General features: G+C 45.9%; 1 protein-coding gene across 1 annotated transcript; it reads left to right on the top strand.

The window, feature by feature from the left end:
* The first annotated feature begins 1,032 nt into the window (after nucleotides 1-1,032).
* Nucleotides 1,033-23,811, top strand: B3galnt1 (beta-1,3-N-acetylgalactosaminyltransferase 1 (Globoside blood group)). The gene is made up of 4 exons (XM_085682489.2): nucleotides 1,033-1,447; nucleotides 17,439-17,693; nucleotides 18,132-18,197; nucleotides 21,652-23,811. The coding sequence occupies exon 4, from the start codon at nucleotides 21,748-21,750 to the stop codon at nucleotides 22,741-22,743; it is 996 nt and encodes a 331-aa protein (XP_085538615.1). The 5' UTR covers nucleotides 1,033-1,447; nucleotides 17,439-17,693; nucleotides 18,132-18,197; nucleotides 21,652-21,747; the 3' UTR covers nucleotides 22,744-23,811.
* The last annotated feature ends 337 nt before the right edge of the window (nucleotides 23,812-24,148 follow it).

A 24,148-nucleotide genomic window follows, 5' to 3' on the forward strand; every position in this document is an offset into this window, starting at 1 on the left:
CTATTTTCCTGATCCCCATGTCCATACCCTGGTAAGTGGTATTTTTGTTGAAGCTGGTCTCCGACACCACTAAAGAGAAATACTCTCCACCCTTGTTTATAATGGAAAAATTTGGAGAACTCCTCTTTTCTTCAGCGTGTAGTAGCTTTGAGACAACTGGGATTGTGTGTAAGATTTCATATCCTCCCCCATGGGAAACAATATGAAGAACACCATGGGCTGCGTCAAGGAGCCCTACTGTTGCCGCCAGCCTCTGGTTCAAGAACCAGCTTAAATTCTAGACCTAAAGGTAAGTTAAAATCATGCCAGGAAGGCAAAACATGAGACACACAACTTTCAAAAGTCCTGCCATGGAAGGAAAACAGGTTGTGCTACGTCGATATTCTACAGAGATTCACTGAGGCAATATTCCAACCTTTATTAGATCTCCTTTCTAGGAAACCCCTGTGACTTTTTCACAACTGGGAAAGCTTGACTATGAAGTCCATACTAGGTGACATTGTAGAACTGTAGTTTCTCAAAAGCAATAATGCTGATCTGGTTGTGTAGAAGTCGTTAGTTTAGGAAATGCAGTCTGAAGTATCCAGGAAAGAGCGGGAAAGCCATTCTTGTAGAGTGTTAAGCTGCTGAATTTTGCATGCATGTATGTAGGTGTGCACTAAAGAATGAATTCTTCCCTTTGCGGTGGAGGGAGGTCAAGCCAAGGCACCAGAATGAATCTTTGTTTTCAGATGGCACTACTGCAGGGGCCTTTTTGGCAAAAAACAAAACAAAACAAAAAACCCAGGACGTTTTATTTTGGAATGGAGCCACCTCCACCCAAAGTACGGAATGAGTAGGGCCAGTATAGCCACAACCAACTCTCTTGACCAAAGCTTGTCGCCTCCCTTATTCTCCCCTTAATTTCCTCCCATCCCCTCCTCTCCCCGAGGGAGGCACTATTTGGGTAGGGATGACTCAGAGGGGGAGATGATTAAGTGTCCATAGGAATGAACTGTTTCTGGAAGCATTTGGGGGTGAGGGAGTGAGGGCTAGGTGCCAGAGACTGACTCCCTGAGCACCCTACCCATAGGGACCTAAGGAACCTGGAGTGTCCTCACCTTTCATTCCCTGCACTCATATCCTGCCCTGGCTTCTTTCCCAAGGAGCCCTGGGATGAAGTCCCGCCCTTTGGCAGCTAGTGGAAGATGGCACGTGCCAAGGAGCAAGGCGTCTTAAGCAGACCTGCACTTCAGTCCGAAGCCTGCGGCAGAGAAGCCAGCGGCCGTGGCCGACAACAGTGGCAAGGACAGCACCGGGCTGCGGGTGCAGGGTCCCCGCGCGCGCGCGCGCACGTGCGTGCAGGAGGCGCGCGCCGGGCGTGCGTGCGGCTGCGGGGAGCCCGTGTCCGCGCGCAGGAAGCGAGCGCGGCCAGCATCGCAGCGGGTGCCAGCAGCGGCTCGCCGAGGTGAGTGCGGGGCGGGCGTGCCGGGGAGGACGGTTGGGCGGCGGCGGAGCAGCTCTCTCGGGGCGCAGCCTTCTAGGGACCTCGGGTCCGGGCTCCCGGGCCCAAGGCTCCTCCGGTCGCTTGTCGCTCCTCGGTGGAACGCCTCACCAGGGCGAGCTGCCACGCCCTGGGCCCCGGCCTCCGCGGCTGCTCGGGCGCTCTCGCCCGACTCTAGGGGCTCGGGGACCAGGCTCCCGGGAATCCGGGACGCTTGGAGGGGCTCCGGTGCGCGTGGCGAACCAGGCCGCCGCCAGGATCCCTTCTGCCTTGCCTCGGGCGCTGTAAGCCTGGGGGTGGCCTGGCTGTCACCGTGGCCAAGGAGAAGCTGGGAATAGTGTCAGCGCGCTGGTGGACCCTCAGCAGGCCCAGAGGAACGCTTATTCCTGGCGGGAAGGGGCGGTGGTCCCCTGGGTAGGAGAGTGCTTTCTGGGGAGGGATGGCGGGCAAGATGGACCCGAGGAAGGGAATGGGAGATTTGACAAGAGGAAGGAGAAAACCCCCAAGGTTTAATGCTCCGGAATTAATAAGAGATCCGAGTGAACCAGCAAAGCATTTCAAAGAAAATATTAGATGGAGGAGGGAGCCTCACTCTTGTAGGGTGGAAAGGATGGTGTCAGCAACAAGCACAGATGGCTGTATTCGGTGGCTGTGACCGCAAGACTAAAAGGCAGGTTTTGATTTTGAACTGAGTAGGTTTTATTTTTCATACTGCCAGCCTTTGGGAGAAGCGGCTGGTTTCTTAGGAAACGCGACTGCCGAGGAAGACATTGCCCAACCGTTTGTTTTCGGAGGTAGCGCGAATGGAATTTGCAGTCTTCACCCAGAGAATATTTGTGTTTTGGCTCTGGGTGTTCCAGGCAGATGCAGGGGGTCTGTGCTCTTTGAAATGTTGACACCTCACACGGAACTTCTGTCACTCTAGAGAAGGGATCTACCTGGTACTGAGAGAAGAGTGTGGTGTTTTCTCTTTCACGTTGAGAAGTTTGTTTAGAATGAATGACCGTTGGGGAACTGCAGCATTGAGAATAGTCCATTATCAAAACTGTTCAGATACAATCCTCGGCTAGCTCATGGGACAGATAGAGAACAGAGAATTGAAGAGAGCATTGAGGCCTATCTGGAAACGAAGAGCCTGCCTGCCGATGCATAATAACTTAGCCTAAAGCAATTTGTCGGGAATGGAACATTGCTTTTAGCTGTCATAACGTTGCTGTTTTGTACTTTTAAAAAAGATTTCTAAAAAAAAAAACCGTCTGTTGTGCCTGCATGTATGTATGTATGTGTTCCAGAGGCATGCCTAGTGCCTCCTGAGGTCAGAAGTGGGGCTTTTCATCCCTTAGAATTGGAGTTACAGATCCGGGATCCACCATATGGGTTCGGGGACCTGAACTCTAATCTCTCGCCAGAGCAACAAGTGCTTTTAACTACCAGGTCATCTCTCCAGCCCCAAGATACAGTGTCTTCTTCCATTCAGTTGTTTGTAGGAGTTGTATTTTAGCTAAAACACAGAATATCAGAATATGGAAATCTCTCTCTCTCTCTCTCTCTCTCTCTCTCTCTCTCTCTCTCTGGAAATCTTTCTTTCTCTCTCTCTCTTTCTTTTCTCTCTCTCTCTCTCTCTCTCTCTCTCTCTCTCTCTCTCTCTCTTCCCTATCCCCTCTCTCTCCCCCCCCCCCCGCCACATTTATCTAGTGTTTCATCTAATCTGAAATCCTGTGAGTTTAACATGTTTTTGATTCGGATTTATGCAGATTAGTATGCCCTGCCTGGGAGTGGGTGATATGCCTACCCAGCCTCCAGCTCTACTCTGTCATGGTGAAGGTAGCCTCTCATTTCAGAACATCCCTTTATCCCATTTACACCCGTGTACCATCCAGAGAAAGCACACTTGCCTGATGCAGCCTGCGGCGCGATAGGAACTATAGTATGGTTAAAGGGCCGCATGGTACCATCTTGTGGGTAAGGTCACCTGGACGGTCAAACAAGAGACTCTTAAATGAACTTAACCAAGAGATGCTTTCAGAATTACTGTTCAGCAGGCTGTTTGACAGCATCTCCTTGGGGGGTGTGGATATAAAAGCTGTGTGAACACTGATTTGCCTTCTTTAGCAGGATTCTTGCCTTAGTGTGAATTAGAGGAAGGGGGATGATAAAGATATGAGTTAGGGCTGGGCCTAGGAGCTGATTGAAGCCCTTGTGACGTGAAGGAGTAAAACACCAGAAAGCCAAGTCAGATAATAGCTGTTCTCTGACATGTGTCCCTGACCCTGGCTGTAGTTAACTAGGAAGTCAGGTCTTTTGCCTTCCCGTTGTATACACAGCCGAGGTACCAGTTCCCAGCTCAGTCTACCCTTCTGGAGCCATTGCATGTAGGGAACGTGTTACTGGTTAGTCTAGGAACCCCTTTTCATTCTGTGATGCCTTTGGATCACAAGGGGGAAAAAAGACAATAAAATCTAAAGATTTTATTGCTGCTTTGAGGGATGACTTTTATGGATTAGCTCCAGCAGGTATTTCCAAACTGGTATCTGTTTGATAAATACAGTCAGTCCTTCAGGTGCGTAGGTTCTGTATTCAAGATTCTGCCAACCACGGAGTAGAAATATTTAGAAAAAAGATGTGTGTGTGTCCTAAAAATGTAGAGATTGTGAGTGTGGCAGTTGTGAGAGGAAAGGATTCCCCGTTGCATGCATTACAGCTCTGAGGGGGAGAGGTGTCCTGGCAGCCAGGAGCCAAGGAACACCACAAAGTCACACTATACAATAAACCTCACACAGGAGATTCATAGGGAAAGATGCAAGAGTGTGGCTGCCTCTGCTCAGGCGGGAAAGAGCAAAGCCCTAAGCAGGAGACAGCTTTGGGCAAGGCAGTGGGTCTCAACTTGTCCGTCGCTCCTTGGGGTTGAGCAACATTCTGACGAGGGCCACCTCAGACCATTGGGAAACATTTCTATTACAGTTCATAATAATAGCACGATTGCAGTTATGAAGTAGCAATGAAAATGATTTTGTTTTCATGAGGGTGGGGTCACCCCAACATATTAAAGGGGGAGCGATATTAAAGTGTCCCAATGTTAGAAAGGTAGAGGGACACTGATGGAAGTTTCCTTGGTGGTGGAGCTTTCCAGGATGGGGATTGGTGGGATTTTTAGTCTTGAGCTTGGAGTGAACTCAGGCACTGGTGGGGTTTTAAGCCCCAGAATTGAGCTCAGGGTTCTCACTCCCTAAGGCAGAGAGAGCTTGGCCTCCTGAGTCTTAGAGGCTCTGGGTTCAACCTTTGCAGCCTTAGAGTGTTCTGTGGGCGGAGTCCGAAAGAGTTCTGCAAGGGAAGGGCCCGGCCACCCAGGTGCTCAGTCAGGGGCCTTACATAGATATTCTTTTCTTCTCATTGTCTAAACCTTGTGTCGGACAGCTATGCACATCATGTTTGCATTGTAGACTCAGTGGTTGAGAGCCCTGACTGCTCTTTCAGAAGACCTGGGTTCAGGTCTCAGCATTCACATGGCCTCTCACAACTCATCAACTCCAGCTCCAAGGAGGTCTGACGCCCTCTTCTGGCCTCCGTGGGCACTGCTCACATGTGGTACACTTAAATACATATAGCAAGGCACCTACACATGCAATAAATATAAGATCTCAAAAATATAGACATTTGCATAAGTTATATGTCAATATTGCACTGTGTTTGCATAAGAAACCTGAGCGTCCTTGAGTTTTGATGTCTATGGGGCACCTTGCTGCACCCCTTCGCTTACAGTTGGGTTACATTGTTTTAACTACCCCCCCAAAAGAATCAAGTAGCCAAGATAGAGATATATGACCTGCAGAGGAAATATTTACTATCTTGCCTTTTGTGGCAAACAAAATTCTTGCCCACCCCTTGGACAGAACATAAGCTTCTGAGTGCACTTTGAATACACTCTTAGGAGTTAGAATAAAGGCACACCCCTGCCTTTTAAAACACTCCCTCAGCCTCCAGCCGTCTGACCCATCATGACAGTGGAACTTCTGTGTTCTTCTGTCTAGAACTGTTATTGGATACTGGCTTAGGTATAGACTTTGGTTTTGAAATACAATTACCCAGTCTTTTTATTGTGTGTCTATGTGTGAGTGTGTGTATGTGTAAGTGTGTGTACTGCGAATTCTAATTAGTCTTAATTAATAAAAACCTGGGATCAAATATTAGGGGGGAAGCTGAAAAAGCAGAGGAGCAGAGCAGCCAGTCACTAGTCCTTACCTCTGCAAAATCCTCAGACTCAATGGGGTGTCCTGTCTCTACAAGTCCTCAGACTGAATGCCTTGCCATATTCTCTCTCCAGCCAGCCATATTCCTTCCTGTCTCCACCTTCCTAGTGCTGGAATTAAAGGTGTGATCAACTGCTGGTTAGCTCTGTTTCTATCTTAGACTGGACTGATCTCACATAGCCCAGGGTGGCCTTGAACTCACAGAGGTCTATCTGCCTCTGCCTGGGATTAAATCTGCTGAGATTAAAGGTGTGCGCCACCACTGCCAGGCCTCTGTGACTCACTAGTGGTTTAGTTCTGCACTCTGATCTTCAGGCAAGCTTTATTTGCTAGAGTACAAACGAGATATCAGCACAGAGGTGGCTTTCTCCCTCTTTTTGTTCTTTACCTTTTTTTTTTTCTCTCTTTTAGTTTTTTAAGACAGGATTTCTCTGTGTAACCCTGGCTGCCCTGGAACTCGCCTTGTAGACCATACTGGCCTTGAACTCATAGAGGTCCACCTACCTTTTGTCTCTCAAGTGCTGGGATTAAAGACATGCGACACCTTTGCCCAGCCTATTTTTTTTAATTAAAAAATTTATTATTTTCTGTGTGTGTGAGAGTGGACATACACACATCAGAGTGTATATATGGAAGCTAGCAGGAGAAGTCACTCCTCTCTGTGTACTGTGTGGTTTCAGTAGACTGAAAGCAGACCATTATATTGATCGGGTTTGGTGGCGGGTACCCACTGATCCATCTCACCAGCCCTCACACAAGATCTGGAACATGCTGGTTTGGTTAGTTGGATTCTCCAGAAGTCCCAGAGTTCCTCTTGTTCCCAGTGCTGGGATTACAGGTTCTGCTGAACCTAGATGTCTGCATGGGTGCTGGGACCAGAACCCAGGTCTTCATGCTTGCAAGCAAGCAACTGAGCCATCTTCCCAGGTCTCCCTCCCCTGAGAAAATAAATTATCGTAGTATTAAATAGTTCCTGTATCCTAGCGTAGGCTGTGTACTTTGCACCTTTATTGGGCATCAGCACAGACTGAGAGCCCAAACTTAGCTCCCTGCCCTGCACACCGGTTGCTAATTTAGAGACATTTGAACTCGAGACCTTCCCAGTTTTCTCCAGACTGGTTTCACTCATGAGGTGCAGGCTAAACTTGGAGTCATGAATCCGGAGACTCAGGAACTGGATGTGAGGTCCAACTCCCAAGCAGGTGCCTTGCTTTGGGAAAATGGGCACAGCATTTGGAGTTGAAAAGCTTCAAGTTCTAGGTCCGTGTGTTCATGGGCTGTTCAGGTCTTTGAAAATCTAGTGTTGCAAAATGTTGCTTTATAAATTTGCCACGGAAGTGCTATAGACTTCTACAGAGCCATTTTCAAAGCAAAACAAAGAAACAAAAACACAAACCCCAGTCCCCCCAACATAAAGCCCTAACCTCACTACTGATGACCAAGAGTGCAGTTTTTGTTGTTGAGTATAAGTAAAGGTGGCAGAAGCAAAATGGAAATTGTACAGGTATGCCAGCTCCTGCTCCTTTTGTTTCTGTCTGCTTCCTAGCCCAAGAGCCCTGCATACCCTAATCCCCAAGTCTAGAATAAAGTGCCATCTTCAGGGTTGCTTTAACTACAAGAAAAGGTTCTTCGGGAACAGGACATGATGCTTATAAACTTTATCTAAAAGCCCACTCATCTACCCAGTACACAGAGGCAGCAGGCCTCCATTCCCATCAGGCATGGATGAAAGCCCCCCTCCCTGGTGTCTCAGACCACACTTGAGTCTGGTGCTGCCACAGCCGGCTGGGACTTCAGGGGCAGAGCCGAGAAATGGCAGCGGAATGACGGGATTTAAGTTCACTACCTATTGAAAGCGAGTGGCGGTCTCAGGGAATGGTGCTCAGAGGGGGTGTTTATTCACACCCCACTGTGATATAAAAGTCAGTGATTATTTCAGGTTCATTTTTGTTAAAATGTAAGCAGGTTAGGGACTGGAGGGATGGCTCAGGGTGAGAAGGAGGACTGTACGTGCAGAGGGCCAGTGTTTGGTCCCTAGCACCCAGGAGTTACTCCAGTTCCAGGGAATCTAATGCCTTTGGCGTCTGCAGGCGCCTGCACTCAAGTGCACATCCGTACACACACACACATATGGTTACAAATGAAATCTTTTTAAAAACTGAGCAATTAAGACTTTGGTATAAACACGAAGCATAGCTATGATGGGTTAGCCACATCCCGAGCTATCTAGCTTCTGTCTTTGGATGTGCAATTTTCCACTTTGTTCATAAGGAGCTTTAAACGCCTAGCTCTCATCATAGAGTCTAAGTTTGGGCTCTTTCGGGTGTCTCTGGACCGTCTTTGGAGGAATCCTGAAAGAGTGGGATGAGGTTAGTTAGATGGGGTCTCTAGGGCGTGTCCATTAGTTTCTGATGCTCACTACATTTGTGCTGCGGCCTTAATGCACATGTATGTAGTGCTCAGCAGCGTCTTCAGAGTTGCTTGGGATGTAGATTCATTAACAATATTCCTCAGCAATTTCCCCTGGGCTAAAAAGTGATGTTGAGTGGGAAGGCTTTTGGAAACTGTCTGGGTAAGAACTACGGTCCTGTAGTGCCTGTACTACGTGTACTATGGTACTATAGCGCCTGTACTACGTGTACTATGGTACTACACCTGGAGCGGTTTGGTTTGCCTGTACTATAGAACCTTTAGATCTTGGCAAAGGGCTGGAGATTGAAACACAGACACACACAGACAGAGACATGGGTCATCCTTGAAACAAGAATGCCAACTTTATTGTGTTCCAGGACAGTTTATATAGTGCCTTCCCTGACCAATGGCCCTAGCTCTCGGGATCCTTCAGCTGTAAACAACCAGAAACTACACTCCTGCCTCGTGCTCAGAGCAGCTGCAAACATAACAAGTTGTTAACTCAGGCAGGCAAGGGGGTCTCAGGAAATTCAGGGCCTGAGGGTCCATAGTCCCCAACATGAACTAGTATAGTATTTGTGATTAATGCAGAAGGTTAACAGAGTCATCATACAAATAGAAATATGAAGACAGCTCACCTGTTACAGTGCCGGGATCAGCTGCTGGCAAAATGATGGAGAGGAAGAGTGTAAAGATGTTCAGTAGAAAAGAAAGTATTTTTAATGTGAAACTTTTATTTGCTCTGGCAAACTAGAACATTATTATTTTTTTTTACGTTAAGTAAATATACCAATTGCTATCTTGAGTAAAAGTCGGTTTCACACGGATGCCCGACTGTGCCTCAATAACCAAATGTACATAGTAGGCTGGAGAGATGGCTCAGTGGGGTTGACACCAGGACCTGCGTGGTAGGTGAGAGAACTGACTCCCACAGGCTGTCTTCTGACATGTAGCTGTGTGCACTGGTGCACGCGTGTGACACGCACACACACTAATTGTCAAAGCATTAAAGATATGCATATCCTTCAAATAAAGTCTCTCAGTGCTCACTACTATCCTGGGCATGCGATGGAAAAGGTTCCTGTGTTCGTGGTTGCTGCAGGTGCCTAAGGTAGGACTTGCTGCAGTACACGTCATGCCCGAAAAGGAGAAAGGAAACTCAGTGCAAAATGACAGCGGGGTAGGAAGAAAGAAGTGTAGGGAGCAGAGCGTGTGAAGAGAGGAACCAGAGTCCACCTGCAGCAGCTGGATCTCTTCCAGGACTGCCAGGGAGTCTGCGGGGAGGAGTGGGAGCAGGCACTTGACCTTCTAGAGAAAGCAGAAACCTGGGCCTCTCGAAGGCAGGCTAGCTGGAGGGCAAAGGTTTATCTTGGGGTTTATCTGCATGTTTAGCCACACTGGAACATGCAGAATCATACCACATCTGGGAGTAGCTGCAGATTTTATAAGCAGAACAAATACAGTCAAGAGCTAGGAGCATCGAGGGTGTGTGCCGATAGTAACAGTGTTCTCTTGGGTACCAGCCCCACCCTAGATGCTGGCCGTGCTCTGTTCACGGGGTCATCACAGAAGACCCAGGCAGAAGGCATTGTTGTTCCTATTTCATAGAAAAAGTAGCCAGTGCCTCAAAGGGTAAAAGTTGTGTACAAATTGGTAATCGGAGCTTCTCAAATCCCCTAAGCCTGTGAGTCACGTGGGGATATTGTTTAACGCTGCCAATTTAGGAAATCTGAGCCAGCGGCTGGAGCTTTGCGGTTCTCACGTCCCGGGTAGCGCCGGCCTGTGAGGGGTCATCTGGGAGTTAAAAAACAGTGCCAGTGCATCCCTTCACCCTCAGAAACTGAAGTGGTTGGTTTGGGGTGGAGCCTGGTTCCCAGGTATACAGCCATGTGAGCCCTGGGTCCAAGGAGAGGGAGAGCGAACCATGGGGGTGGTCAGGTGGTCAGATGGACTCATCAGCCAGAACGCAGCGGTATGCTGTGAGGACGAAAGAGTATGACTGCATAGTAGGGTTTTATATTGCTTTGTTCATGAACGAACACTTCCCTCAATCCTTATCGTGTGGGCCCCCCTTTATAAATAATTGACACGACTGATCTGTGCGATTGTGATTTTCACCAAACCTAATACGTGGGATACTGTACAAGTAAGGTTTCTGCCCCCTTTACAGCAGTGTGTGCTTGCACACACAAGGTTGAAAAGCACGTCAGTAGTGCTCACCCCAGGAAGTCCTCTCCAGACACAGACTGCTCGAGTACCTCAAGGAGTCTGAGGCAGCCTGATCCTCTCTGGGCTCCAAGGCTTCCAGTGTTCCAGTCTTCAAGACCTACAGCTTCGCCCCTTATCAGCAGAAAGCAACCACGAGAAAACCCCATGTCACCTTTTTACTATAGCAAACTCTACAGCCCAGGGACGGGACTGCCCTTAAAAATGTTCTGTTACTAATAGTATAGATTCTACCTATGAACCTGTAATGTATGTGTTATCAGACAATCTCCTTATAAATTTCAGGCAATTGATCTGCTACGAAAACCTTGCACTGTATGTTTTGAGATAGTTGGTACTGCCCTCTTATAGCTAAAATGGTTTATTGCTGCCTTGATTACAAATTTAATTAGTCATTATAGATTTTTATATTACTCTTCTGTTTCACTGTAAATGAGAGATATTTTAAAATCATACACAATTCATCTACAAGATGGCCAAACTAGTTCTTAGATTGCCATCAATAGATTATTGGCTATTAATTTAATAATTTATTATTCGTTGTCCAGAGAGATGTACACATACTGCATTTACTAAACAAAAGAAGAGGAGATGTTGGAGCCCGCAAGACTGTACAGTGAATGCACAGCTGACAGATCCACGGGAAGTGTCCACGTCCACACGGAACAGTCTGTTTTGCAGAGTTGCGGGGAACACTTGTCTTTTGGAAAAGTCACTGTCATATCTGTAAAAAACTTGTGAAGCCATGATTTTCCCCTTCAAAATGGGGATTCATTTCCAAAACACCTCAGCAGTGTGACTGCTGCACAGGCAACAGAAGGACCTTGCTCCATTCCCCACACCACGAGGCCTTGGAGCAATGGCATTCACTCTTTGCTCTAGCAGTCAAATTTACACAGAGGCAATCCCTCAAAATTACCTGCTAACAGACCACATAGAAATTTCTATAGAAGACAGGCACTGAGCAGGAAGGCAGCATGCCTCACCTTTGCTAACAAACAAACCTGGGTGTCCCCAAAGCTGCTTATCACCGACGAGATTAGATGAGGAGAATGGGTGAACCCAGGATTCAGGGATGTTTAGTAACTTTGTCTAATGGTTTGGAATGTCAGATACCTCCCCTTGAATGCTCGCTCTTTCCTGAGTATTATGACCTGTTCCAGAGTATAGCTTGGTCAGGTTCTACCCGCCCCTTTTTGTAATTTTGATATGCATAGTATCATTGTCCTTGCCTGTGGAATTTTCCAACTATGTCTGAAAACTAGAAAGCTCGTGGCAATCAGCCCTTACTCTTACTCTTCTTCTCGCTACTTCTACTTCTTCCCCTTACCCTCCCTTTTTTCTTATTCTTCTTTCCCTTACTTTCCTTCTTTCTTCTTCTGCCTCTCCTCTGTGCCCCCTTCACTTCACTTTCTCCCCTCACATAAAAAATTAAGAAGATGCAGCGGTAATGTACTTGAGTTAATCTTTTACCCTCTGATCCTCACCTGCCATAGGCATCCAATTCTGAGCCCGTGAGGGGGTACTGAGGCCGGTACTCAAGGCCCCTGATATTGGTGGGCCCACAAAAAGTCACAGGGACTCAAAGCTGAGCCGGGGAAACACTGATGCTGAGTCCTGATGTTAAGGTAAAACACACCAGGTCCTGAGGCTCTCATGGCGTGAACCAGTGCCTCGGTGAACTTGGTGTTGCTGTCATCGCTGGGCCTCGAGTTAGCAGGTCTGTGCAGACAGCTGCTTACCTTGACCTCAACAGTGACAGCCGGGTAGAAGGATCTGCCAGGTTCCCAGGTGTGACTGACAGAAAACAGGTTTAAGTTGGCCTAGAGAGAGTGCTGTTATGAGCCTTCTTGTTTACTTTGGGAGAGGATCTCTCAACCATGAAAACTTGGACCCCGTTTGCACATTTCTTGGTGGTGTTTTGTACAGACAAATTAATGTGAGTGTTCTATTAGAATGGACCTGCTGTGCCACAGGAAAGATAAAGGCTCGGCTTTACTAAATTACATAAAGGGAATTGAACTGATTTGCATCTGCTTCAAACTATTACTCAGAATAATTAACAGAAGCCTTTTCAATGGGATGTCTATGAAGGTCTTCCAGGACCAGGACTAGATTTCTCTGAATGGTTTCCTCCCTGCTAGAGACACCAAAAGCTAAAACAGATTCTTTTTTAAATAATGTAATAAACATGGCATATTATATCCTTAGAGAATACGTGTTGAAATCTCAGAGAAGCCGTCCACTGGAAAAAAAAAACATAGTTTAGGTTTGTTTGAATTACTTTCAGGTGTTTCTGTCCCAGGCATTTCTAAGATCACTGCATCTGTCTGTGGATTAGATGCAGCTGTAGCTGGGCGTGAGCAGAAAGTGGGAGAGGGTGGCCATTTTGGGCTCAGTCACTGAGATGCCCATTCCTTCTGTGAGAATGGTGATTGAGACACTGGCATGCGTCATGGAAGAGGGCAGGAAGGTTGTAAGAACTGAAAGTTAGGTATAAAGGACATGGCGCTTGTAAGCATGAACACATGCTATAGATACCTTGAACATTCCATCATGAATGGGGGACGGTTTCATGAAGCCTCACCCTCCCAGGAAGAGCTTTTTGGCAGTTAATATTACTGCAGGGAAGGGAGCGGGGTTATTTTCTTCAGTGGTGTAGCCACTGGCTAAGTTACCCACATCCCAGTAAATAACACCCTACCGTGTTTGTAAGGTGGCCTTTAATAAACTCAGCAGGTTAAGAAGAAGCAGGAGAAGGTGACCTAGGTGGGAAGAAGGGATTTCAGCAGAAGTGGGAGGGGTAACAGAGGGTAATACAGTGCGAGTAAGACCATAGTACATTGGGTAAATATATAAAGTTTTAGCCAAGCATAGTAGCACAGGCCTTTAATCTCAATACTTGGCAGGTGCATCTCTGAGTTCATGGCCAACCTGGTCTACATAGTAAGTTCCTGGACAGCCAGAGCTACATAGTGAGACCCTGTCAAAAAAAAAAAACACAACCAAACAATATGTAATATGTTTATAAAGGATAAGTAAAGAGATTTAATAAAACATTTACAACTTGTAACATTGGAAAGCCTTGCTTTCACCCCTCTTCTGATCTACCCCTTTCTTCCCATCTATCACATGTCTCTTTCTGTTACTTTTCTAACATACATTGTCTTAGGATTTCTCCTGCTGTGAAGAGACACCATGACCTTGGAAGCATGGCAGCGCACAGGCAGACATGAGGCTGGAGAAGGAGCGGCGAGTTCTCCATCCAGATGAGCAGTCAGCAGGAAGAGAGAGAGACTGGGCATGGCTTGAGCATTTGAAACCTCAAAGCCTGCCCCCAAGTGACACAACACACTTCCTCCAACAGGGCCATATGTACTCCAACAAGGGCACTCTTCCTGATAGTGACACTCCCCATGAGATTATCTTCATTTAAACCACCACAAATATATAAATATATTCTAAATATTCTAATTTTGGTGAGGATGCATCAGAAATAACATTGAACATTTTACTTTCTCTCCTAAGGAGACAGGAGATTTTTTTTTAAACACTTACAAGGTTACCATAGATGGTCAGGTTATGATGGTGACGTCTTCACCCTCATTGGCCAACATAAGCTTCTATGATTTCAGTACTCGTGCACACAAGGAAATGTTGTGGTGTTCTTCCCAGATCACCAGATGCCTGGTCCCTTGGTCAACCTATGATGAACAAAATGCTGCTTCATCATCAGCATCCGAGTCTATTGTGTGAGACGTCACAAAATGGTAGCCTTTGCCATTCTGTGATTTCAGAGACATTTCTAACTTCAGTTTTTCTGTAAATAAGGCCATTTCCTTATCAACCAGGGCTATTTGTTTCCGTAAACTATGCATCATCCTTTGAAGCAGGAAAAAATGCTTTCTGCCCCCACACCAGGAAATAATTCTCAAATTAAGAGTTGGTGACTCACTAAGTTGTTGAAATGTACTACATTGTTGATGTACAGTTATAGATTAAAAAAATAATTTACAATGTTATTGAGACTCTATGGATTGTATTTGCAAAGGTTTTGAGTTTCTAAAGGTGTGTGTGTGTGTGTCTTTGTTGCTAGAAGTTGAGTCCAGCAATCACAGGCTAGGCAGGTTTTCTACCACGTAGTCGTATTTCCAGCCCTAAACAGATTTTTTTAAAAAAAATGTTTTTCAAATTACACTTGTGGAGTTAACATTGGCACTCATGTTGTGAGTAAACAAGGCAGCCTGTGTTTTAGTATTTTAGGATTGCCAAGGGGTGAGAGGGTGGGAGGCGATGGGGGTGGGACGGGGAGACACACACACACACACACACACACACACACACACAGTGGGTAAACAAGGAAGCCTGTATTTTAGTGTTTTAGGATGGCCATGTGGCATGTGTGTCTTAGGGTTACTATTGCTATGATGAAACACCATGGCCAACAGTGGCTTGGGGAGGGAAGGGTTTGTTTATTTGGCTTACTTATCCTGAAACACAGTTCATCAAGAGAAGCCAAAGCCAGAGCTCAAACCCAGCAGGAACCTGGATACAGGAGCCATTACAGAAGCCACAGAGGGGTGCTGCTTACTGGCTTGCTCTCTGTGGCTTGCTCAGCCTGCTCTCTTAGAGCATCAAGGACCACAGGCCAGGGGCGGTGACACCCACAACGGCCTGGGTGCTCCCACATCAATCACAAATTAAGAAAATGTCCTACAAGCTTGCCTACACCCCAGTGGTATGCAGGCAGTTTGTCAATAGAGATTATTTCCTCTGAAATGAGTCCAGCTTGGGTCAAGTTAACATAGAGCTAGCTAGCACAATATGTAACCTAGTATCAGTTTTTGTTGTTGTTGTTGTTGTTTTTCTTTTTAAGTAAATGTTTGATACAGCCTTAAAAACAAGTACAGGGGCCCTCAGAGGGTGTAGGAGATGGTTCTAGGACTCCTGTGGGCTCCAAGGTTCTCTCACACTCAAATCCTTTATGTACATTGGTGTCATATTTGCATGCAGTCTGTGCACACTCCAAATTTAAAAGCCTAATGCAGTGTTTTAAAATATGAATGTATAGCTGAGAATAATGACAGAAAATAAGTCTGCTTTTTTGTACAGAAGTAAAGACATATCTTACCTTAGGGGTAGTGGTAGTTTTTTTGTTTTGTTTGTTTTCAAGGTATGGTGGTTTGAAAGAAAATGGCCTCAAAAGAAGTGGTATTATTAGGAGGTGTGGCCTTGTTGGAGAAGGCAAGTTTTGAGATCGCATATGTTCAAGATACTGCCTAGTGTCTGAGTTCACTTCCTGTTGCTTGGGTAAGATGTAGACCTCTCAACTATTTCTCCAGCACCATGTCTACCTGAACACCGTCATGTTCCACAATAACGATAATGAACTGAACCTCTGGACTGGAAGCCACCCAAGTAAATGGTTTTCTTTAGAAGAACTGCTATGGTCCTGATGTCTTCACAGCAATAGAACCCTAAGTAAAATACAAGGAGAGACTTTCTTAGACTGAGTTTCACCCTATAACCCAGGCTGGCCTTACATTCACTATGTTGCTGGAGATTATTTCAAACTCTCGCTCCTCCTGCTTCTACCTCGTAAATACTGATGTTCAGGTACTTGCTGCCATACTCGGCATATTTACTGATATATCTACAATGCAGCCTTTATTCCTAAGGACCAGAGCCCTGCGGGAGGAGGAGAGGAAAGATTGTAAGAGGCCGAGAACAAGAATGTCTGCTACAAGACAGTGTCTTCTGTGCATGACAGGGAAGCTCTCCTCCTCAATACGACCTTCATAGTGCCAACACCAGCTGACATGCCAACACAGATATGGGAAATCCCACAAGGCCCTGGCCCTATGTGAAGAGCTATAGACGATTAATTTCTGCTCAGAGAATCAGACTTCTCCAAGGACAGTGATAGACTAAATCATAAGTGGTTAGCCATAAGTACATATCCATATAAGCAACACCAGAATGGACTTAACAGGAAATATTCACACACAGACATACGTGTGTGTGTGTGTGTGTGTGTGTGTGCGTGCGTGCACATAAATAATAAAAAGAGGTCAATTTGAGAGTGAAGAGGACAAGGGAAGAGTGGACGGGTTGGAAATGCTGTAAACACAGTACTTACGCATGAAGAAAGATTGCTGGGCAGTGAGGTCGCTCAGTGGATAATGGTTTGTCACCCAGCCTGATGGCGGCTTGAGCGCCATCCCCAAGATCCACTTCTCTACCAAGTCCTGGAAGTTGCTCTCTAGTTTCCAACCGTGTATGTACAATCAAAACAAACAAATGAATGTAATCTTCAGATTTTAAGGGAAGGATTATTCGTTTGACTTCTCAAGAGGATCTGTATGCTGTTTCACATAAAGTGGAAGGAAGCGGGATGTGTCCGAGAGCGCGTGTGGAAGAGGGGCTGAGGGAGGCTGAGAGGCCCGCTTTATCACAGCTGACTTAACATGGTTACCTCATTTCATTAGGAACTAGATTATTTCCTTTGTGATGATGGAGCCCTCTTTCTGTTACTATCTCTTAAACTCCATGACATTGTGGACCAACTTCCAACATGGGTTTTGGTGGGTACAAACTGTTGAGATCATAGCATTTAGATACAGGGAAAATCTTGAAGCCCTGGGTGGCAACACCCACTTGTCAGCCCAGCACTTGGGAGTCTGGATGTTGTGGGATTGACTTTATAAACAGATATTGCAGGCTTTGCTGCCTATACCGGCTGGAATGAGGATCCCGAACAGTGGGGTGCTGAGTGGGAGGAGCAGCGGTGAGGAACAGAGAGAATGAGAAGACAAAAGCTGGGACCGGGGGCCTGGCAGAAGCTGATGACTTACGCCAAACAATTTTTTTCCTTTTTCTTTTCGTTTTTCAGGACAGGGTGTCTCTGTGTAGCCCTGGATGTCCTGGAACTTGCTTTGTAGACAAAGCTGGCCTCAAACCCAGAGATCCACATGCCTCTGCCTCTCAAGTGCTGGCATTAAAGGCCGGTGCAAACACATCTGGCCCAAGCAGGTTTATTGAGCACAGCTTCTTATATATACTATCTGCAGGAGGAAAAAGGCCAAGGTCAACAGAGCTCGGTGTTAGACAGCGTCGACAGAGAGTCCGTGCAGCACCTCCGACGCTACCCAAGGACTGATAACCACAGCCCAGAGGGAAGAGTCGGGTCTCCAGAAGCTGCAGCCTTGACTCCTTCGAGGCCCTGGCTTGAGCCCAAGACCAGCTTTGACTAGCCGGCTGCTGGACAAGGACACAGAACTAAGGTCACATTTGTCCTTTCATCGGGACCGCTGAGGAAGTCTTGGGCCAGTCTGTCTCCCCACACTGATGCTTTGTGTGTGTGTGTGATGTAGCTTTGTGATTGTTAATTACGTTTTTTGAGGGTGCCTTTGTTGAACTCTGACCTTCACACACTTCCAAACACACATGCAATCACAACCGCATGGCACATAGAAAACACAAAAGCCAGCTGCTGTTAAGTGCAAACGTACATCAGTATGGGGCAGTAGCTCACCTTAATAACCACAGGGGCACACACAAGACACAGTGGCTATAAAGAGATATGTCATATAGATATTTTGTTAGCGACAAATGTTTCTTTGTTTCTTTTCAGTGCGACTCACTTAGAAAACATGATGCGAATGGCTAGCTGGGGACTGTAGTCCTAGTTGGTTGATTGGCATTTTCCTGGTACATGCTTTCCAAAATTTCCTAAATTTTAAACACTTTGTGTTTTGTTTTAGGTGTGAGCCTTTTAAGTAGCATGCATCAGAAATTTGGGCCAAGCCGTGAAAACCCCTGTGGTTCAGGTGAGTACTGCCCCGTACTGATGTCCGTTCGCATTTACAGCAGCTGGTTTCTGCGTTTTTCTTTGTTACACATTTTCTCTGCTTCCCCCCCCCCTCTCTTTTTTATCTTCCCATCAAATAGCTGGCTTACTTGGCTTGTTTGTTGTTTCTGTCATTCAACTTAGAAGATATATGTCCCATATTTATTCTTCTACTGGTTATGCTGAAGGTTTATAGTATCTATTCTTTTTAAATTTCTTTAAATTCTTTCTTTATTGTTTTAAGTATTTTATTTAGTCATTTTTATCTTAGGTGCATAAATGTTTGCTTGCAAGTGTGAAAGTGTGCCACAGAGAAAGAGACCAGAAGAGGGCGTATGTTCCAAATGGTTGTGAGCCATGTGGTGGTGGCACCCAAACCTGGGTCCTCTGTCAAAGCAGCAAGTGCTTTGAATCACTATGACATCTCTCCACCCCAGTTTAGATAGAGATTCTTACACACATGGTTTTAGCAAAATACTGTGTTTATCCTCATCCTTATACCTGCTGAACAAAGTGTGGAGAGTTTCTTATTTACAATGTTCTTTTGCAGGCAGGCAGGCAGGCAGGCAGGCAGACACATGCAGGTGTGTGTGTGTGTGTGTGTGTGTGTGCGCGCGCGCGTGCAGATGTGTGGAGACCAGAGGTCAGCATCAGGCCTTTACCTCAGTTTCTCTCCACATTTTTGAGATAGGCTCCCTCACTGAGCCTGGAGCTCACCAATTTACTTAAACTGGGTAGCTAGGAAGCTCAAGGAATCCCCCACTCCCGTGAGGTTACAAACGTGTGATACCGTATCTGTCGTTTATGTGAGTGGTGAAAACCTAAACCCCGGTCTTCACGCTTGTATGGCAAGGATTTTCCCAACTGAGCCATCTCATTTTTACCTGGTATTTCAGTTTCACTTTGTGCATGTTTACTTGTTCGTGTGAGTGCATGGGGGAGCCTGGGGCTAGTGTGGATGTGAGTGCATGGGGGAGCCTGGGGCTGAGGTGGATGTGAGTGTGAGTGCATGGGGGAGCCTGGGGCTGAGGTGGATGTGAGTGTGAGTGCATGGGGGAGCCTGGGGCTGGTGTGGATGTGGGTGTGAGTGAATGGGGGAGCCTGGGGCTGGTGTGGATGTGGATGTGAGTGTGAGTGCATGGGGGAGCCTGGGGCTGAGGTGGATGTGAGTGCATGGGGGAGCCTGGGGCTGGTGTGGATGTGAGTGCATGGGGGAGCCTGGGGCTGGGGTGGATGTGAGTGTGAGTGCATGGGGGAGTCTGGGGCTGGTGTGGATGTGGATGTGAGTGCATGGGGGAGCCTGGGGCTGGTGTGGATGTGAATGTGAGTGAATGGGGGAGCCTGGGGCTGGGGTGGATGTGAGTGTGAGTGCATGGGGGAGCCTGGGGCTGGGGTGGATGTGGATGAAGCATCAGATGTCTTCCTCAGTCATTTTCCACGTTATTCCCCCCCACTACGATTCTGCTTGGTTTTCATTGGTTGGTCTGTGAATTTGAATGCAGGTCAGCAATCTACCTCTGCATTCCAGCATTGCCTTTCACCTTACTTTATGGGACTTTGTCTCTCGCTGAATCTGGAGCTCACTGACTGGCCACCAGGTCCCAGGGATCCTCCTGTCTCAGCCTTCCTAATGCTGCAACCTTTTAATACAGTGGCTCATGCTGAGGTGATCCCCAACCATAAAGCTGTTTCCATTGCTACTTCATAGTTGTAATTTTGCTACTGTTGTGAATCATAATGTAAATGTCTATGTTTTTCAATGGTCTTAGGTGACCCTGTGAAGGTCCAACCCCCCCGAAAGGTCAAGCCCCACAGGCTGAGAAGCTCTAGGTTCATCCTCTTCGCTATATGGAAAAATTATTTGTGTTCTTCATTGTCTGTTTTCATTCTCTCAGCTGTGATTACAAGTCTTTCATATCTTTTAATAATCTCTTGCTTTACCTTTGCTTCTTACATTCCATTTCTTCTTAAATTCAGTGTTCTTCATAGTAAAAAGAGATCCTTTAATAGCCAGGCATGGTGGCACATACCTTTAATCCCAGAACTCTGGAGGTGAAGGCAGAGACAAGGCAGATACAGGTGGATCTCTGCGAATCCTAGTCTTTTTGAGAATATTCTTTGTATTTCATGTGAATACTCTAAAATTCTCTTATAAAATAGGTACAGTAAAACCCATCTCTCTCAGCAAGGTGTAATGGTGAGTGTCTGCTGTCAGCACCACTGTGAGATACTTGCCCACCCAAACGGGCTTTTCAAAGCATGCCCTGGATTGAAATGATATGTATTAAAACAATAGGAAATTTAAAATGATAGGAATGTCATGAATGGTACAAGGTCACACTTGTGGGGTGAAGCTAGGACAGGTAGCACGCAGACATAGTCTCAGCACCACTTAGTGGAATGTAATGCCCTGCAGGCACACAATCCAGTGTTGTGGCTTTGTTTTTATTTACAGAGGCAACACAGAAAATCCAAAGCAATGCATGTATAATCCAGTGACACACAAAGGGAGAGCGTGAGCTTTCAGCAACCCAAAGACAAGACCATTGGGTTGGTGGAGCACATCCTTGTAGATACCTTACTCTGCATATATGCACATAGAATTCTAGGTATTTATTATTTTCTCTTTTCAAAAGAAGTATACATCATGTGTATTGCTCCATATTTCAGTCAGTGAGATGAATGAAGGAATTATGGGAAGCAAAATTGCAAGTAATGAGTGAAGGTATCCTGTTGAATGAGGTAGCCATAATTTCACTTCAAAGGTTTCCTATACTAGACTTTTAAATCATATTTTTTTCTATATTATAAAGGACCCACACAGTTTTCTGATTAATATTTAGTATAAATTGATAGCAGTGGTGTTATTTGACTTGGACACAGTCTAGAAATCCTGCTTAGAATACATTCAAAGGCAAGCAAGACCTGCTTACTTATTGCAGCAGTAGCCAAGGTACAGAATCAGTTGCAGAGTTGAGTGATGGATTAGTGGATAAGAACAGTGTGGTAATCTACAAGATGGAATGTTATTCAGCTAGAAATGTTAGAATCCTGGCATTTAAAGCAACATAAATAGAGTAAAATGAGCAAGGACAGAAAGACAGATATTTCTAGTTCTTGTTTGTGGAATATTTTTCAGCTTCCATTTTTCTTTTTTACATTTAATTTTGAGTCCGGCTCTGTCCGGGTCACCTAGGCTGGCCTCGAACTTGTGATCTTCTTGCCTCATCCTCCCAAATAACTGGGGTTACAATTATTTGTGTCGAATGAGAGGTGTTGTTTGAAAATGATTCTTGGGTCTGTTTTAACCTGGGTCTTGCTATGCACCACTGCGTGGTGGTTCATCAGTGTGTTAAGTGTAGCCAGGCAGGCTGAGGCCAGGCTGTCTTCTGCTGATTGGGAACTTTCTCTCTCCATTCTCTCCTCTTGACTAGATGACAGCAACTGACGTGTGTTGAGGAGGTGGACACCACCGAGCCTTTGCTCCGTCTTGTAGAGCCCGTGCCTTCCGTACCTCTCCGCTGCTGTGGATGGCCCCGGCTGTCTTGACTACCCTCCTCAATAGGATGTCACTGAGATCCCTCAAATGGAGCCTCCTGCTGCTGTCCCTGCTGAGTTTCCTGGTGATGTGGTACCTCAGCCTTCCCCACTACAATGTCATTGAGCGTGTGAACTGGATGTACTTTTATGAGTATGAGCCCATTTACAGACAAGACTTCCGCTTCACGCTCCGGGAACATTCGAACTGCTCTCAACAGAACCCATTCCTGGTGATCCTGGTGACCTCGCGGCCCTCAGACGTGAAAGCCAGACAAGCGATTCGAGTCACTTGGGGTGAGAAGAAGTCCTGGTGGGGATATGAGGTCCTTACATTTTTCTTACTAGGCCAGCAGGCTGAAAAGGAAGACAAGGTGTTATCGCTGTCCCTAGAAGACGAACACCTTCTCTATGGCGATATTATACGGCAAGATTTCCTAGACACATATAATAACTTGACCTTGAAAACCATTATGGCTTTCAGGTGGGTCATTGAGTTTTGCCCCAATGCCAAGTATATCATGAAGACAGACACGGATGTTTTCATCAACACTGGCAATTTAGTCAAGTATCTCTTAAACTTAAACCACTCAGAGAGGTTCTTCACAGGTTACCCTCTAATTGATAACTATTCCTATAGAGGATTTTTCCAGAAAAACCATATTTCGTATCAGGAGTACCCTTTCAAGGTGTTCCCTCCCTACTGTAGCGGGCTGGGCTACATCCTGTCCAGGGACCTGGTGCCGAGGATCTATAAAATGATGAGTCACGTGAAGCCTATCAAGTTTGAAGATGTTTATGTTGGGATCTGTTTGAATTTGTTGAAAGTGGAGATTCATATCCCAGAAGACACGAATCTCTTCTTTCTGTACAGAATCCACTTGGATGTCTGCCAGCTCAGGCGCGTGATTGCCGCCCACGGCTTTTCTTCCAAGGAGATCATCACGTTTTGGCAGGTCATGCTGAGGAACACCACATGCCATTATTAAAGGCTGTGCTTCAGACGTCCAGGGAAGGGAGGGTGCTCCCTAGGAAGGGTCAGGGTTCAGAGTGCTGGCTTTCCACACTGAGACTCACAGAGTATGCCCAGACGGAAGCTCCGCGGCATAAACTTACTAGTGACTTCACACTTCTGGCTTCACAGACTTTCACGTGGACGCCTTAAAGGTGATGGAGGAGTGGAGCAAAACAAAGGAGCAAACAAAGGGTTTTGCTAATGCAATCAAAGGGACAAACGCCGTCTGGATGACGTGGTCTATAGGTGATTATTCCTTAAGATGTCCCTGAAAGAAAAGCTGACCGGTCCACAGCAACAAAACTGTGCGGCGTTGTATTTATTAGATAGTCTAGTCTCATGAAGCTCAGCGTGGAGCTTAGGTGGTATTATTTACATATGTATGTACATATATGTGTGTGTATACATATATACATATATACACATATATTTCTTTTACAAACTTTACGGAAGTTATATTGAAGAAATTTCATTTTATTATTTTCATCCACAAGATACTTGACAATGTGGTATTTCCGAGTTATCAGATAGTATTTAATGTTATTTCAGGTTCCTAAGTATTTAAAGGTTATGGAGACTTCAGTATTATACAGTGAGTCCCCTTTCACATTTGGGTTTTGTTTTTCTTCCTCCAGTCAGCAGTTTACCTTTGAAAGCCCCGCTAATGTGACATCATAGCTTGTTACTGACTGACAGTAATCTCCTGAGCTTTGTTGGATATTTTATTGTAGAAATACGGAAAATTAAAGCAAGAAAATTCGAGATTTCATACTTTTTTTTTAAGGTAGTAAAAATACTACTACTTTTAAGGTAGTAAAAATACGATGTCACTGCGTTTGTGCTGTGTTTTTCTCCACAGGCCTTGGGAGTGATAGAGAGCATTTCCTAAAAGCAAAGAGGCTGAGGTGGTGTTAGAGTGTGATACAGCAGTGTCTGAGCTGGAAAGAGAAGGCAGGGGATCCATGCTGCATTGTTAACCCACCCAGTGTGTTTTCTGCTTAGTGATCAACTTGTGAATAAAGGGTTTTCAAAAACAAGAAAAGCTGCTTCTGTTGTTACGAGCTCACCATTGAGATGAAAGTCTGAAGCCGAGTCTGATTTTAATTTCCCGTGCCTTCACAGTGCTGGCATCTCCCCGCTGGACCTGTTACTAAGGGAGGAAAGGGGCTTCCTCGTCCACAGGTGCCAGGGATTAAGCCGCTTTCTCTTAGAGTTGATAAAGAACAGGTAACTCTTTTCTTACTAGTTACCTGGTGGTAAGAGTTCAAACCTTCCTCAGGAAATATAACCTCAAAGACCGCAGTTAGGTCTTAGGATGGCTGATTTATAATTCTGTGTGGAAAGTGCTATGTTGTGTGGTTCCCTATAATGGGCCTGTG

This window comes from Myodes glareolus, chromosome 20 (genome assembly GCF_982192425.1).
Source record: "Myodes glareolus chromosome 20, mMyoGla1.1, whole genome shotgun sequence".
Classification (NCBI taxonomy): Eukaryota; Metazoa; Chordata; class Mammalia; order Rodentia; family Cricetidae; genus Myodes; species Myodes glareolus.